The following is a 12599-nucleotide window of genomic DNA, read 5'->3' as shown; positions in this document are numbered from 1 at the left end:
AATTCATTTAAGTTCAAGAATTCTTAGTGAGATTACAAAATTGTAAAAAAAATGTTTTTATTCACAATGCACATAACCTCAGCCAAACTCATGTTAGAAGTAGGAGAGATCAAAACGCTGGACAGCCAAAAAAAAAACACTGAACAGTTTAGCGTGTTAAATTGTTTTTTGTAAGTTGTTAAAAAATATATTTTTTTTTTTTACTCTTTTTTTAATATAGTAATTTTCCCTCATTTTTATTAATAGAACACCAGCCCCAACTCCCTGATCATACTCTCCATCACTCAAACGGTTCCCAAGAGAGGGGTAGGCCTTCTGGGGATACATTTTTCTTGAGTATCCCTAGGGTCTGTTCTTTACAGAAGCCAGCTTCAGCTCCAGAAGCCAGCTTCTGGAAGAAACAGAAGCCCAGAGCCTGAAAAGTCATATTCGACAGAAGCTTGTTCGTTACAGAAGCACAGAAGTCAAAAAAGCCTGTTCGTTTTATAGCTTTTTATTACTGGATTCTGGTAAAATGACCAGAATACCCTTAATATTGATAATGCACAAAAAATAACCAGAATACAATAAATATATAATTATACTAATGTATATAATCAATTTATATTAAAAAATGATTAAAATAATTATTTTCAATTTAAATAAATGTATAAATTTTATGATTTTATCGAAATTTCGACAACACCTCCTCTTAAAAATGGACATCTGAAATTTTCCTGATAAAGAAAATACGTGCATAATACACCATCAACTATAATTCACTTAAGTTTGGTAATTTTACAAACACCTAACATACAATTCATCGAACCATTCACCCAATCCTAAATCAAAATCAACTTATAATTTAACAATCAAATAAAAAATGCCTTGAGATGGTAAAGTTATAAATTGCTTTTGCCACAATAGATTTATAAATTGTGAGTATCCCACATGGCATACCCAATCGACTCTCTTGACATGACAAATTCGGGAGTCGCAGATCTGTATGCCTCGAAATACACAACTGCACCTCCCCATAAAAAAGTCTATCCTAAGGGAACCGTGTATCCAGAGGCATACAGATCTGCAGCTCCTGAACTTGTCATGTCAATAGAGTTGATTGAGTGTGCCACGTGGGGTAGTCAGATTATCACTACTATTAGGATTTCTGTTTGGAGAAATTGAGCACTGTTGGAATGCGAAGCGAGTTTTTGATTTTTTGGTTCAGAACTTCTCCTTGTTAGAGCTTGGGGGGAAAAGATAACCAACCAAAAGAAACGGGAGAGTGTGCAAAGCATATACTATTGGGAGTTGGGTTACAATGTAACTCCGGATCTACGATTTTACGTCACGTGGCCAAATCACAAATAGTGCACTTTATAAAGTAAATCCATTGGAAAAGGATTTATCCGTTAGGATTCCATTCTTTAATTGGATCCGAAAATAATTGAATAAATCAGAGTGAGCCGTAAAAAGAGTGCCCATATGGCATATAAAAAAAAAAAGGCTTGGAGTTTTTACAAAATTTTCTCAGAATTTATCTGTATCAACCAAATAATTACCAAATCCAACCCAGGACAAAATCAGTACTGAAAGGCCCTATGACATCACCCATGTTTCAATTTTAATTTTGTGTTTTGTGTGGGCATAATCAGAAAATGTCCACAAAAATATATAGAATATATGTTGACATCTAATGCAGACAAACATGTGGGAAAAATAATAATATAAGCTATTTTCATGTTAAGTGAGGTAGCAAGCACATTTATCCAAAATTTAAAGCAAAATCAGAACTCATCCGAAACAAACAAATAAAATAAATTATCAAAAAATAAATAAACAAATTAAAAAAAAAAAAAGCAAATTAAGCATTGAATTAGGAGGAATTGGTAACAATCCGAAATAAAAAGAACTCATCAATTCGATTTACAGCAAAATCAGAACTCATCCGAAATACACAAATTAAACAATCCGTTTAAAAAAAATAAAAATAAATAAACAAATTAAAAATTGATACCTTACTTGGTCGTTAATGGCGGAAAGCAAATGACTCGATTTGCCGTTACAAAAGAGGTCGCTAATCGAAGTCTGTAATGAGACGATATTGCTGTCTACTGTTGGGGCTTTTCGTTTGTGAGAAAAAGACGAGAGAGAGAGAGAGAGAGCGGGAGGAGATCTCTGCGACAACGAGAAACGTGATCATCGATCGACAGTCAATCGTTTGATCGAACTTGCTGGAGAAGACGAGAAACGTAAATGTTTCTCGATTCTTGTAACGTGAGAGAGATAGATGAGATAACGAAGAGGGATTCACAGTCGATCGGGTGAAGGAGACGAAGATGAGAGAAGAGAGATGGGTGACAGTCGATCGAAGAAGACGAAGCTGCGAGAGAATGGTTCGATTCTCTGTCGGATTTAGGTTATAACTCGTTTGTAAATTTAATTAAAGGTGCGGGGTATTTCGGTAATTTCACCTCAACCGTTTTTCGGTGACGAGCTTCGCGCAAGAGCAGAATGAAGAAGCTGACATAGAGAGACTCTTAAAAAGAGTCATTTTTACGCTTTTTTTTTTATTTACTGAAACTAAAAAAGCTGAAACGAACGTGCATTAGATGGCTTTTTAGGCTTAAAATCTCAAAAAGCTCAAAAAGCCGACTTCGAAAGCCCAAACGAACAGTGACCTACAATTTCAATTAAATGGGTACCCATTTACTTTTAATTCAATTATCCGAGAAACACAGTAACCTACAATTTTTATTTTGTTGGATGAATAGTCTTAACTCATAACATTGTTACTATTTTTACGAGAGAAGGTGGAGTAGAAGTCGTTAGAAAAAAAAAAAAAAAAAAAAAAAAAATTGAGTGCTCATAAGTGCCCGCCACTTTTATATTTAAATTTAATGTAATTTATTTTGATAATAAAAAAAAAAATAATAAGAAAATTGCAAACTAAGACCGTTTGCTTTGTTTTCAAAATTACAAAAGGATAATAATCTTCAAATACCACTTTCTGGTGGAAAATAATAAAATAAAATAAAAAATTGATAATTTTTTTAACTAACTAATTATTTAAAAAGTATTAATTTTCAAAAAATTATCAAAAAGTAACGATCTAGAATGGTGTCTCGTACTTAACCGAGGTCAGGTGGCACCTCATTTTATGCTACATGGCATTTTTTTATGACCCACTGACTGTATGGATATGTCGTCCATTTCTTGATGAATCTACATACAAAAGATCAGTTTGATTGGTGATGTGCATCCATTGACAATAGCATTGTCTTAAAAATGATTTTTAATCGTTGTAATTAAACTCTTTCTCAAAAGCTTAGATCTATTGGATACAAGACCTCATGTCCATACGGTCAATGGATCCAAAAAAAAAAAAAAAAAAAAAAATGCCACGTGGCATAAAAAGGGATGCCACCTGACCTTAGTTAGGTGCGGGACACCGTTCTAGATCCCTACTCATTACAAAAAAAAAAACGATTTAACATGCTAAATTAACAATCTGGCTTGTTTCCTATTTGGTGGACTGTGCCACGTCTTAGGATTCTTTCATATTTGAGTATGCAAAGGCAGTTAGCTAACTAACTCAATAAGATTTGAAAAATTACCAAGGGTTGTTAAACTCATATTGTGGCATCCAAAAATATGATTGATGCATCAGTGATGTAAAGGACAAAATTCTATGAACTTAAAAAAAAAATTATTGTTACATTTTAATTTTAAAATTGGTAATTCGTGACAATTTAATAGAGTATAAAACCTTAGATCAAGCTCAAAAATCAATTGTTTATTGAATCTGAGTTTTTCAAGAAATTTATAAGACTATGGTATTGGATTGTCAATTTGATAATTCATTTAAGTTCAAGAATTCTTAGTGAGATTACAAAATTGTAAAAAAAAATGTTTTTATTCACAATGCACATAACCTCAGCCAAACTCATGTTAGAAGTAGGAGAGATCAAAACGCTGGACAGCCAAAAAAAAAAAACACTGAACAGTTTAGCGTGTTAAATTGTTTTTTGTAAGTTGTTAAAAAATATATATATATATATTTTTTTACTCTTTTTTTAATATAGTAATTTTCCCTCATTTTTATTAATAGAACACCAGCCCCAACTCCCTGATCATACTCTCCATCACTCAAACGGTTCCCAAGAGAGGGGTAGGCCTTCTGGGGATACATTTTTCTTGAGTATCCCTAGCATCTCAATCGTTTGTTTGATGGCATGGTTGAAGCTAGAAAGGTCTTTTATATGTTAATTCTTTACAAGAATAATAAAGAGAGAAAATACTAGTATTAAATAACCACGAGAACCAAGTCAGATTACTGATTTACACAACATTTCGCATCCAATAGAGAAAAATTATTGGTTTAACTTATTTAAACATCCAAAAGGATCCCAAATAAAAATAGTGGCAGATCTATTTTCGACCCATAAACATAGTAGGCGGTGTAGATTGGCTGCCTCTGAGATTGTACCCCATAAACTTCAGAGAAAAAACAAATGAAAGAATCGAATTCCCGCAGATCACCTCCTCATTCTTTCAAGACCATCATCCCAACCTATATAAGAATAAGAGGAAGTCCAAACAAACAGAACAAATTGTAGAGAACGAAAAAATAAAAATAAAAAAAACAACGCTGCATTTGCCTTTCCTGTATATAGGATAGAGTACTCTTTGTCCACTTCTCTCCCTTTCGTGCATTATCAGAAGCATTTCCTGTGCACGATTGAGGGCCCAGACTCATCATACTCTGCCTTCGCAATCCACATCTGCACTCAAAACAATAACAATAGAATCCTCCAATCAGACATTCTCCAACACCTGCATTTGGATCACATACATACGAACATACACATACACAAACTGGAAGAAACACACCTGCTGGAAAGTACTGAGGGAAGCCAAGATAGAGCCTCCAATCCACACACTGTACTTCCTCTCGGGTGGAGCAACCACCTTGATCTTCATGCTGCTAGGTGCCAGCGCCGTGATCTCCTTGCTCATCCTATCAGCAATGCCAGGAAACATGGTGGATCCACCACTGAGGACAATGTTGCCATACAAATCCTTCCTGATGTCAACATCGCACTTCATGATGGAGTTGTACGTAGTCTCATGAATACCAGCAGCTTCCATTCCGATCATGGAAGGCTGGAAAAGGACCTCTGGGCATCGGAAACGTTCAGCCCCAATGGTGATCACCTGCCCATCAGGCAACTCGTAGCTCTTCTCAATGGAAGAACCAGTTTTGGAAGTCTCTATCTCCTGCTCATAGTCAAGGGCTATGTAGGCCAACTTCTCCTTCATGTCCCTAACAATTTCACGCTCAGCTGTGGTGGTGAAGGAGTAGCCACGCTCAGTCAGTATTTTCATCAAGGCGTCAGTAAGGTCACGACCTGCCAGGTCAAGACGCAGGATTGCATGTGGGAGAGCATACCCTTCATAGATAGGGACCGTATGGCTGACACCATCCCCAGAGTCCAGGACAATACCTGCATAAGCACATAGCATTCACATATGAACCATCACCATCACTATAAGAATCCATTTGTAACCTCATAAAACTATTGGGAGAGAGATTGATTGACCAAACCAATACCAAAACCAACACAAGTTGGTGTCAACATAGAGACAGTTCAAGTTGCGTACCAGTTGTACGACCACTTGCATAAAGTGAGAGAACAGCCTGGATGGCAACATACATAGCAGGAGCATTGAAGGTCTCAAACATGATTTGGGTCATCTTCTCACGATTTGCCTTGGGGTTAAGAGGTGCTTCGGTAAGGAGAACAGGGTGCTCCTCTGGGGCCACACGTAGCTCATTGTAGAAGGTGTGATGCCATATCTTCTCCATGTCATCCCAATTGCTCACAATACCATGCTCAATCGGGTATTTCAGAGTTAAAATACCACGCTTGGACTGAGCCTCGTCACCAACGTAAGCGTCTTTCTGTCCCATGCCAACCATCACCCCTGTGTGGCGTGGTCGGCCAACAATGCTAGGGAACACTGCCCTTGGAGCATCATCTCCAGCAAATCCAGCCTAAAAGTAGTGTTGTCATCACAAGAACCAAAATTAAGTTCCTTAAATAAATTAGGGGAAAATGAAGAGAATGGTATTGACTATATCTACATAAGAAAGAAGTCATGAATAATAATAGAACATACAAATATTCCATTATAAATATAAAAAAATCAAACATGAAGAAGAATCTTGATTTGGTACCTTAACCATTCCTGTCCCATTGTCGCACACAAGAGGCTGAATATCCTCAGAGTCTGCCATTTGCTATTGGCTGCTGGACAAAGCTACCAATTTCAGATCACAGGAATAAAAAAATAATGGGAAAAAGAACAACCGCTTGATCCATGCCCAATTCATAGGTTCAATTAGCTAGCAAGAACTATATATGATGCTGATGCAGACTTTGATTCAGTCTAAATTTGTAATTCACAGAGTTCCCTTATTTTTTTATTTCATCTATAGCATATATAATAATGATAACAAACTATTATGTTTACATTTTTTTATAAGTATAAATTTTATTGAAAAAACGAACAATCGGCCGAGCTGGCCAACAACAAAAGAAAAAGGTGTGTCCTGAGACATCCATGCAATGGTGTGTCGCACAACAAACCAAGTAGTCAACAATCTATAAAGCAACAATGGTTAGAAAGTTTAACAACTAATAGACCATGGAACAAAAAAAAAACAGAGAATTTTGTAGTGGTGTAGTTTTGCCAAAAGAGAAAAAAAAATCAGATTCAGCAAAAATTTCAGTTACTTGGAAATAATACAGGACCTGGGGATACTAATAATATTTGCATGAAAAAGGAGAATAACTGGAGAGAAAAAATTAAATATGAAATATTTTCTGAAAATGCAGTAATGATCTTATTCGAGATGATAAGAAAATAATTCATCAAAGTTTCCATAGAATGATCAGGATCACATTAATTTGTGTCCAAGAAGATGGCTACAGAACTTAATCACCCATAATGTTTAATGAAATCTCAAAACCTAATTGATGCACCCAACACATATGCTAAGGGTCCTTAGACCAGACAAATGCAGTATAAGACTACCAAAATGCAGTAGTTCAACCAACAAGCCTTTTATGATTTAGAATGAATTTTCTTTTGAAAAACAAAAGGTAGAAGTAGAAAGCAAAATATCCATAAATCAAGCAAAAAAGCAATCAATTCCAAAAATGTACATCAGCATACATGGGAACGATATAAAATGAGACAAAGAAAGAAAGAGATTCAGTTATCAAAGAAAATGACCAAAATTTCACAAAACATTAAAGGCAAAGCAAGAAACGCAGATATAGAATAACCCCATTGAGATTAGGACAGATTTTTCAATGGGATGGGAGAGAGTCAGATAAAAAGAAAATGCTCAAAATATTTCTTGCTTTAATGAATTCGAAATGCAGATCTATAATAACAAATCTAAAATTAAGCCAGATTTTGCAATGAGACAAGAGGAAAAGAAAAAAATTGTCCTGAAAAAAAGTGCTTACAGATGCAATCATGGTTTCAAATCTTGTCCGAGACCGACATGACTCGCCTGAGTCATCACGGTATCATGCACGAACGAGACAGATAGATATGGCGTCTCACATGTGCGAAATGCGAGACAAACGAGATAACTTGGACAATTTTTGAAAATCTTGACTGAGTCAATAAAACTCTTCCAAGTCAACAGGGTTCTTGTATATTTTAATTAAAATATATATGTTTTTAAAAATTTAAAGATTTATTATCTAAATAAAATATGATTTTATGATTAAACATCTTCTAATCTATCTTATTCCATAAAAAAATTACAATTATTTTCACATAATTTGTATTAATAAATAATTGTAAACCTAGTTAAATGGTTTTTCTCGTTTGAAACGAGTTGACTTGTACAAGACAACTCAGGCTCGTCCATAAGCGAGACGAGATGTCAAACCGAGTTTTGAAACGATGGATGCAATTTATTTTTTTCTAAATCTCAAACAAAATCAATCAAAATAAACAGATCAATCATGTCAATTAATCCAAACATTTTCCACAAGCCATTAGCATTAGCATTCAATAAACTAGATTAACAAATAAAAATCCTCCAGGGGAGCAGTAGAATCTCAGAAGAATTATTATACTATTCTGAAACCCCAATCCGACAAGAAAATTCACATCTACATTTATAAACAACCCAATACTTAAGGCAGATTGATCAAAAAGCACAATGTGGTGAAATCCAATCAAAACCAGAAAAAATTTACAGCTACATTTACATCCAATCCAGCATTTAAATCAGATTGATCAAAAAGTATCCAACCAAAACCAGAACAAATTTACATCTACATTTACATCAAATCCAACATTTAAGGCAGATTGATCAAAAAGCACAATGCGGACAAATCAAATCCAAACCAAAAAAATTCAAATAGATATTTACAACCAATCCAATATTTAATACAGATTGATCAAAAAGCAGAATGCAGATAAATCAAATCCAAACCAGAACAAATAAAAACTAAAATCCAGATCAAATTAACGTCTACAATCAGTTAATTCAGTATTCCAGATCGACATTAAACAATGCAATCCGAACACATTTAGAAAAAATCTATTGATAATCAGAAAAAGAGATCAATGGATCTCAAATCAACAAAAGAAATTACAAATCGATCATCAAAACCAATACGAACGTTCTTCCATTGATCGATCTAACATTGAATGAAAGATTAATAACAAGATCAATCCAATTGAGAGAAGAATTCACCTCTGAAACCCTAGATTTCGCGTACTTTGTGTGAGTCTCAAAAAGCGGTCTTCTCCGATCTCGATCTTAGTCTCGGCTGCCCCGCCCCCACCCTTCGTTCAAAATGGAAACAAACGTTCAAATGAAACTCCTCCTCAAATGAAATTCTCCTTAAATTCATCCCAAATTCACTCTTTCGAGCTTCGACCATCCGCTTTTATTAGCGTGATTAACGGTCCCGAAGACACGTCATGTTGATATGGGGCTCCAGTGGATACAGCTGTTTTCATTCTTTAGTCATCATTGTTACCTGGAATGACCAATTTGCCCTTGTAGTTTATTTAGAATCTTCAATGGATCCTTGTTGATCTTACTTAATTTGGCCTTCTTTGAGGCAACGTTTGTTTCAAATGGAATCACTTCTATGAGATTCGTTATTACATTATTGGACTTAATATTCGATGTTTAGAAAGTGCTATCTAAGATCTAAAAGCGGGATTTATTAATATTCAAATAAAATAATTTTTTTTAAATTACAAAAAAGAACTACGAATAGATCATTAGTGCAATAACAAGAACCAAGAAGCATCCTTTCCAAATGAGTCGTGATTTTCTAACGCTTCCCTTGACACACGCCTCTGATATGGCATGGGCTAGAACTATATATCTACCCTTGGGATAAACAATTGTACATTCCCATAAATATGTATAGTTGTGTATCCTGAGAAAAAGAATCTATGATTCTAATACATGTCACGTCAAGGGGTATGTGGGGGGAAATTCTTGAGCACCGACACGTGGCTCGGATAAAGGGCTAAGGATAATGATTTTGAGGTCGGACAAAGACTCTTGTTCGGTTTATTAACTCCGACGAATGCATGTATTCCAAGCTCGGAGCTGTGCCATCAGCTCGTAGGTCGGTATGACAGGTCTGACAGATAAGCCTGCAATAGACAGCCAGTTCTAACCACCCACGTCATGTCAGACCAAATCTGACTTTCTCAGAAGCGATAAGGCAGTTGCAACAACTCCTGCAGCTGACATGTCAGAGAGTAGGCTAACTACCCCAGGTCACCTCAAGGGGTGGCACAGAAAACGATCAAGTTGAACACCTATATAAGGAAGAAACTATGAGTAAAAGAGGTTCGAATTCTTCTTCTCTAAGCACATTACACTGATCAATTTGGCTAACTTGATCGTCGGAGTGGGCTGTTTTGCAGGTCCCCCCGAGCTTAAAGAGAAGGAAAGTGTAGAGCCATTTCGTGCATCTACAGGGTATATGAGGGCATGTATTAGAGGGGAGGGGGAGGGATTCATAAAATCACTATTTTTGCCTAATTCATACCACTCCTTAGAGAGATGTTGCTATGTAATAGAGATAGGAGCCGTGATAAATTGATGTGGTGATCTATACGTGACTAACGTGACAAAGGTACACAAGGAAAAAAGATCAATGATTTGGTGCCCTTGCCACATAAGCTACGTACAGACCATGTATATTTTGCTTTGTCGTTTTATCATTAGTCTAGAGAGAGATATGCCTTCTCTAACTAAAGACAAGGGGTTGTCACATACACATCTATAGAAAGAGTAAAAACATGCATTACTCCAATAGTTGGAGACATGATGGAGGGTGACATAAAATCTAGCTAGTTTGTGAAATACTAAGAAAGATCATAATAAATCGTAAAATAGGCATCCTCGCAACTTTGATGTAGGGGTAAATTGAAAATATTGAAAAATATAGGAAACAAAAGCATCCCCTTTGGGATTAAAGGAGTAAAAGCAGAAAAAATAAATAAAGTTAAAAGATATTATTAAAAAAAATGAGGTTAAAAAGTAAAAAATGAAAAATAATAAAATGAGTTAAAAGAAGTAAAAGAGAAAATAAAGTAACGTTACAGAAGATGAAGAGAAAAGATAATAAAGTGGATCCTACAAAAATTATAATTGAATGAGATGTTTATCTTAGTTAAATAAATGTTTGTCCCCCAAAACCTATAGTTATGTGTTATCATATAGATTTTACTTTCATTTTTGCTCACACATTCTATGATTGATTGTCTTACAACTGCGGAAAGCTTAAAGAGGAACTATTGCTTTTATAGGAAGTGAGAAGGTAATTGTTTAATCTAAATGCACTTGTAGAGGTTAATAAGAGAAATTCCCCTACCCCCGTCCTACTTCCCTCCCCAAACACAATCTTACTCAATCCAATAAGGCAAGATTTGGGAGCTCGTGATCTACCAAACTAAATAATGTTAGGATGCCAAACAAACCCTAGTTCATGGGCCAATATACCATGGGTTTTGCTCTAATTTTGTGTCTTTATTCACACTATCTCAATTTATATCTTTTAGAAGCTTGTATCTAACATCATGGATGCCTTGCTTCATGTTTAGGCACATAGATCCTAAGATTACAAGCGGTTTCATATCTACTCAATTTCGGCTCACAGTGACCACTTCAATCAAGAATTTCCTTAAAGACTGAAAAATACTCTCTAAGAGAAAATTTCAGGGGCATTCATTGTTGTATAAAATATATAAATGAGGGGCAAACCCCATTACGATATGAACGAAAGAAGCATTAACTTGAGTCATAGGAGTTGTAACTCCAATTCCCCTAACTCTCATCTTCCAAACAAATCATTCAAGTAATTTCATGTGCACAACTCATACAAATTCCTCCATAAATAAAAATAATAATAAAATAAAATAGTTCCTTAAATCAAGAAAGGAAGGGTCTCATACAAGGGGAAATTTTCTTCCTAGGAAAATGTGATTTTCAAAACAAACAAAAAAATCATTTTTCACAAGAAAATGATTTTGGTGGAAAAATATCCCCCAATCCATCCTCACTAGGTAAATGATTTTCTCATTATAGCGAGAAAATCCTAATGTTGTTCTCTTGCAATTACCCTCCACCAAATACTAGAAACCAACTTTTTTAAACATTTTCTTAAGTGTGATCAAACACTAGCAAACATTTTACAAGGATACCCATTTTCCCTTAGAAATATTTTTCTAAGAAAATGTTTTCTCTGCACTCATATACACCATTATTAGACAAGAAATACACTATTATAAACAATGTTGATCAGCTCTGGTTGATGGTTTCTTCAAAAAATTCGAGAATCCAAATCCAGATTGGATTGCCACAGCGTGAGGCCTGGTCATCAATATAAAAGGAAATTTTTTTGGGGAAAATGAGGTGATCTATATCATACAAACAAATTCGTCATTTTTTTTTTCCAATAACTAGGTGGGGACCGGGTCCATATCTCTAGGCTTTGCCCAGTCCATAGACCATTGTCTTGTCCAAGGACTAGTGTCGGGGCACTTGCAATGCCCGCAAATCACATGCACCAAGTAAGTGAGGGTGTACCCTCACGGGTGGCCCCTGAGAAATTAATGCTCATATTGGGTATCGAACTCACGAACTACCGGCATCAACCTCTTATCAGTCTGAAATTGCCATTGAGCCAACCCCTTGGGAATACTTTCCAATTAAACGCCCATTCTAGTAATATTCTCGTACTAAGTAGGTTTAATTGTGAAGATGCCACATTGCTAAGTTGGTTAATTAAAGACTGTAAGTGTTGATACCACGGCATGGGATCAAAATCCGTCTTTACCTAATAATTACTAACCAATAATCCCATTAGCCTAAAGTATATATGTTCAACTGTGAAGTTCTGATTGAATCCTATTAACTAATACTTTTAAACAGTATTTGATGCCCCGAATTAGGGGATTTTATTTGGAATAAAGCCCAAGGATTAGGAGAAGAGTTTTATGTTTCTACACATAAAAAATCTGCTATATTAGTGACTTTTAGCCACTGATTA

At 35.3% G+C, this 12599-nt stretch overlaps 1 protein-coding gene across 2 annotated transcripts; it reads right to left on the bottom strand.

The window, feature by feature from the left end:
- Positions 1-4479: 4479 nt before the first annotated feature.
- LOC147399969 (actin-like) lies at positions 4480-8930 on the bottom strand. 2 transcript variants are annotated; one of them, XM_086445554.1, is made up of 5 exons: positions 8771-8930; positions 6221-6290; positions 5644-6037; positions 4873-5486; positions 4480-4763 (listed from the first exon to the last, which is right to left on the bottom strand). In XM_086445554.1, the coding sequence occupies exons 2-5, from the start codon at positions 6278-6280 to the stop codon at positions 4698-4700; spliced, it is 1134 nt and encodes a 377-aa protein (XP_086301680.1). In that variant the 5' UTR covers positions 6281-6290; positions 8771-8930; the 3' UTR covers positions 4480-4697. The 2 variants fall into 2 exon arrangements, with proteins under 2 accessions (XP_086301680.1, XP_086301681.1); XM_086445555.1 differs by having other exon boundaries at positions 6221-6293; positions 8771-8929.
- Positions 8931-12599: the final 3669 nt, after the last annotated feature.

Source organism: Akebia trifoliata, chromosome 6 (assembly GCF_017979445.1).
Source record: "Akebia trifoliata isolate Shusen 1 chromosome 6, ASM1797944v1, whole genome shotgun sequence".
Taxonomy (NCBI): Eukaryota; Viridiplantae; Streptophyta; class Magnoliopsida; order Ranunculales; family Lardizabalaceae; genus Akebia; species Akebia trifoliata.
Note: the sequence above shows the minus strand (reverse complement) of the source record. Positions and strands in the feature narration are given on the sequence as shown.

What these genes read in the sequence shown, in the direction of transcription:
- LOC147399969 (XM_086445554.1), bottom strand. Translation starts at nt 6,280, where the DNA reads ATGGCAGACTCTGAGGATATTCAGCCTCTTGTGTGCGACAATGGGACA. An exon ending in TGCAAGTGGTCGTACAACTG is followed by an intron (nt 5,487 to 5,643) that starts GTACGCAACTTG and finishes GTGCTTATGCAG; the next exon opens with GTATTGTCCTGGACTCTGGG. An exon ending in CCCTCAGTACTTTCCAGCAG is followed by an intron (nt 4,764 to 4,872) that starts GTGTGTTTCTTC and finishes TTTTGAGTGCAG; the next exon opens with ATGTGGATTGCGAAGGCAGA.